The 2500-nt window shown below is 34.0% G+C and overlaps 1 protein-coding gene across 1 annotated transcript in view; it reads left to right on the top strand.

Moving 5' to 3' along the window:
• mRpL1 (mitochondrial ribosomal protein L1) overlaps positions 1-2500 on the top strand; it is a 15250-nt gene that overhangs the window by 11547 nt on the left and 1203 nt on the right. The window contains exons 7-8 of the mRNA XM_070131279.1: positions 1195-1313; positions 1920-2021. Of these exons, the coding sequence (XP_069987380.1) occupies positions 1195-1313; positions 1920-2021 (221 nt within the window). The remainder of the gene's footprint in view (positions 1-1194; positions 1314-1919; positions 2022-2500) is intronic.

Genomic DNA, 2500 nt, shown 5'->3' with positions numbered 1-2500 from the left:
TTGGTAAACAAAAGTGGAATGTACCATAAATGAGCCATAACTGGAAGAGCACCAGCTCCAGGGAGGATACTGTTTCCATGCTCAGAATCCTATTTCTGCCTGCCGTGATCAGCGGCACAGGTTGTATTAAAGAAGATTTGATATTACTGGAAATAAAGAAAGACATGAATAACAAAATGTTACTTATTGTTGTTATTATTGCACTAAGTTATATACTACTTGTAGATGTGATATGGAGTGTGTATATTACCATCCAGATACAGCAAATGAAATGACATATATAGACTTTGGAAAATGGTAAAAAAGCAAAAAATGCTTATGCATATAAAGATATAACTTTGCAAAGAGTAGGCAAGAAGTCTTGCCACAGCACATGAGCGTATGTTGTGTGCCCAGCCTACTAGCCACACACCCAGTAAGAGTGACCGTCCAAGTCATGTCCAAGTCTAATGCCTTGATTTTGGATCATGGCCGCTAACAAATCACCCAGATCCAAAGGGTTGATTATTAGCTCGAAGCTCTGTAATTAGAAGGGCATGTTTCTCCTCCTGCCTTGCCTGTGTCTCACCTTTTATAGGAGATGACTGCACAAACATGCCATATCCACAGTGATTTTTGTTTACACACAGATGCTCCACAAGAGCTTAGTCACCAAGGAGCCCTACTTTTCTGACCTGTATTCCCTTTTCCTTGTTTTTGGGAGTGATTTTTTTTTTTTCTTCTTTTTTTTTTTTCTTAGTAACATTTTCATAGTCACCATGTCTATGATAATGATAACAGTATCAATACAAATACCATTAGGAAAAAAAAATCAGGGATTGGGGAAATTAGGTGAGGTCACACAAGGCTCACCAGTTGACTCCATGGTGACTGTGGCTTGTGGAACAGTCAGTGCATAAACAAAATTCATAAAACAAAACTATAGTGAACAGTACATGTACCTGACGCCAGTGGATTAATATGAAAGTTACAGTTGATAATGTTAAGTACTAGTAAGTAGTCATTCATTTGAACAGTGTGTGATAGAATTTTGGGATAAAAGACCAAACTATTATATTGGTATCAATGTACCTGTACATCTATTAAGTGACTTCCATAGGCAACATGTATACCTGCACATCAATCGATTGACTTTCTTAGTCATTATGTGCAACCATTTACCTGTTTCATTAACGTGTAGAATTTCAATTCCAGGAACAGCGGGCACTAACTTGGTTCCTATTATTGATCGTTTTATGAAGGGCATTGACTACAGAACAGTTAAGAATAAATACCATCAAGATTTTGGATACATTATAGCACCTTTTGGCAGAGTAAGTACTTTTGTGTATTATGTTTAAGGAATATGATTCCACTTTCATTGATAAGTTTTGGAATCTACTTCACTCACTTTTCTGATATCTTTTTAGAAAAGCAAAGGAGCAGTAGATATAATGTGATTTAGAGATACATAATTTTTTTTTTTATTCTACCCTCAGGCATCATCCAACTTTTAGGATTCTTTTATATGTTTTATACTGATATTTTGCATATATATCTTATAGGCTATGAAGTAATAAAAAGATGATATATATTAAACTTTATGGAGCTTTTTCTTTTCTTCTTTGCTTTTTTTCTTTTTTTTTCTCTCTTGTATTGTCTCATGAAGCTTGAGATCAGTGTAATGTTTTTGTGTTCTTAGGATGTCAGTCTTTCATTTTTATCTATTTCATTGTTTTTATACATTGTTTATACATTGTTTTTGTGCTGAATTGCATTATACTGAAGAATATAGATTTTTTTCTCTCTCTTTATACTATTATAACTTTATACTATTATAACTATAGTTGTTAGCATCAAATTGTTCTGATACATAATTCATTTGGTTATTAAGTGTACATTGCCACTTTACTGTTTCTTATTGTTTAACTGTTTTCCAGTTAAGTATGACAGATGAGCAGCTTGAGGAGAATTTAGCTTCGTTGATTGAAAATGTGGAGAAACAGCGGCCTCAAAGGAAGTCAGATAACCTTGTAACCATGGTAAGACTGAGTTTTTTTTTTTTTTTTTTTTCTGTCGTTCTTTCTACTTCTACTACTACTTCTTTTTTTTGCATCATTTTTAATTAGAATTTATCACAGGTTTTCTTTTTCTTCTCCTTTTTTTTATGTATTTTTTTTTTCTTCTCCTCCTCTCTGTCTTTAATTTTGTTGGTCTGCTCATGGTGTAGCTGTATACTTCTATATGTCTTATTGTTAGTAGAGATTTTATTGATTTAAAAACCTTTAAATTTTTAAATTGTTGGTCCAATGGTAGTAGTACAAACATCCTTAACCCGTAGCTGACGGGTGGCATGTAAGTACATGCCATGGCTGTTGTAGACCAAAAAACGGATAGCATTGCATCATGCCCATTCCCACACCACTGGCTCGTCGGCCAGAGTTTGTTTTTTTCCGATAGTAGCGGCTTCATTTATGTGGTAAAGATTCTAGGCAGTGGTAAACCTTCAAAATTATAATAT

The sequence above is a fragment of the Penaeus vannamei genome, chromosome 16 (assembly GCF_042767895.1).
Source record: "Penaeus vannamei isolate JL-2024 chromosome 16, ASM4276789v1, whole genome shotgun sequence".
In the NCBI taxonomy this organism is placed as follows: domain Eukaryota; kingdom Metazoa; phylum Arthropoda; class Malacostraca; order Decapoda; family Penaeidae; genus Penaeus; species Penaeus vannamei.
Note: the sequence above shows the minus strand (reverse complement) of the source record. Positions and strands in the feature narration are given on the sequence as shown.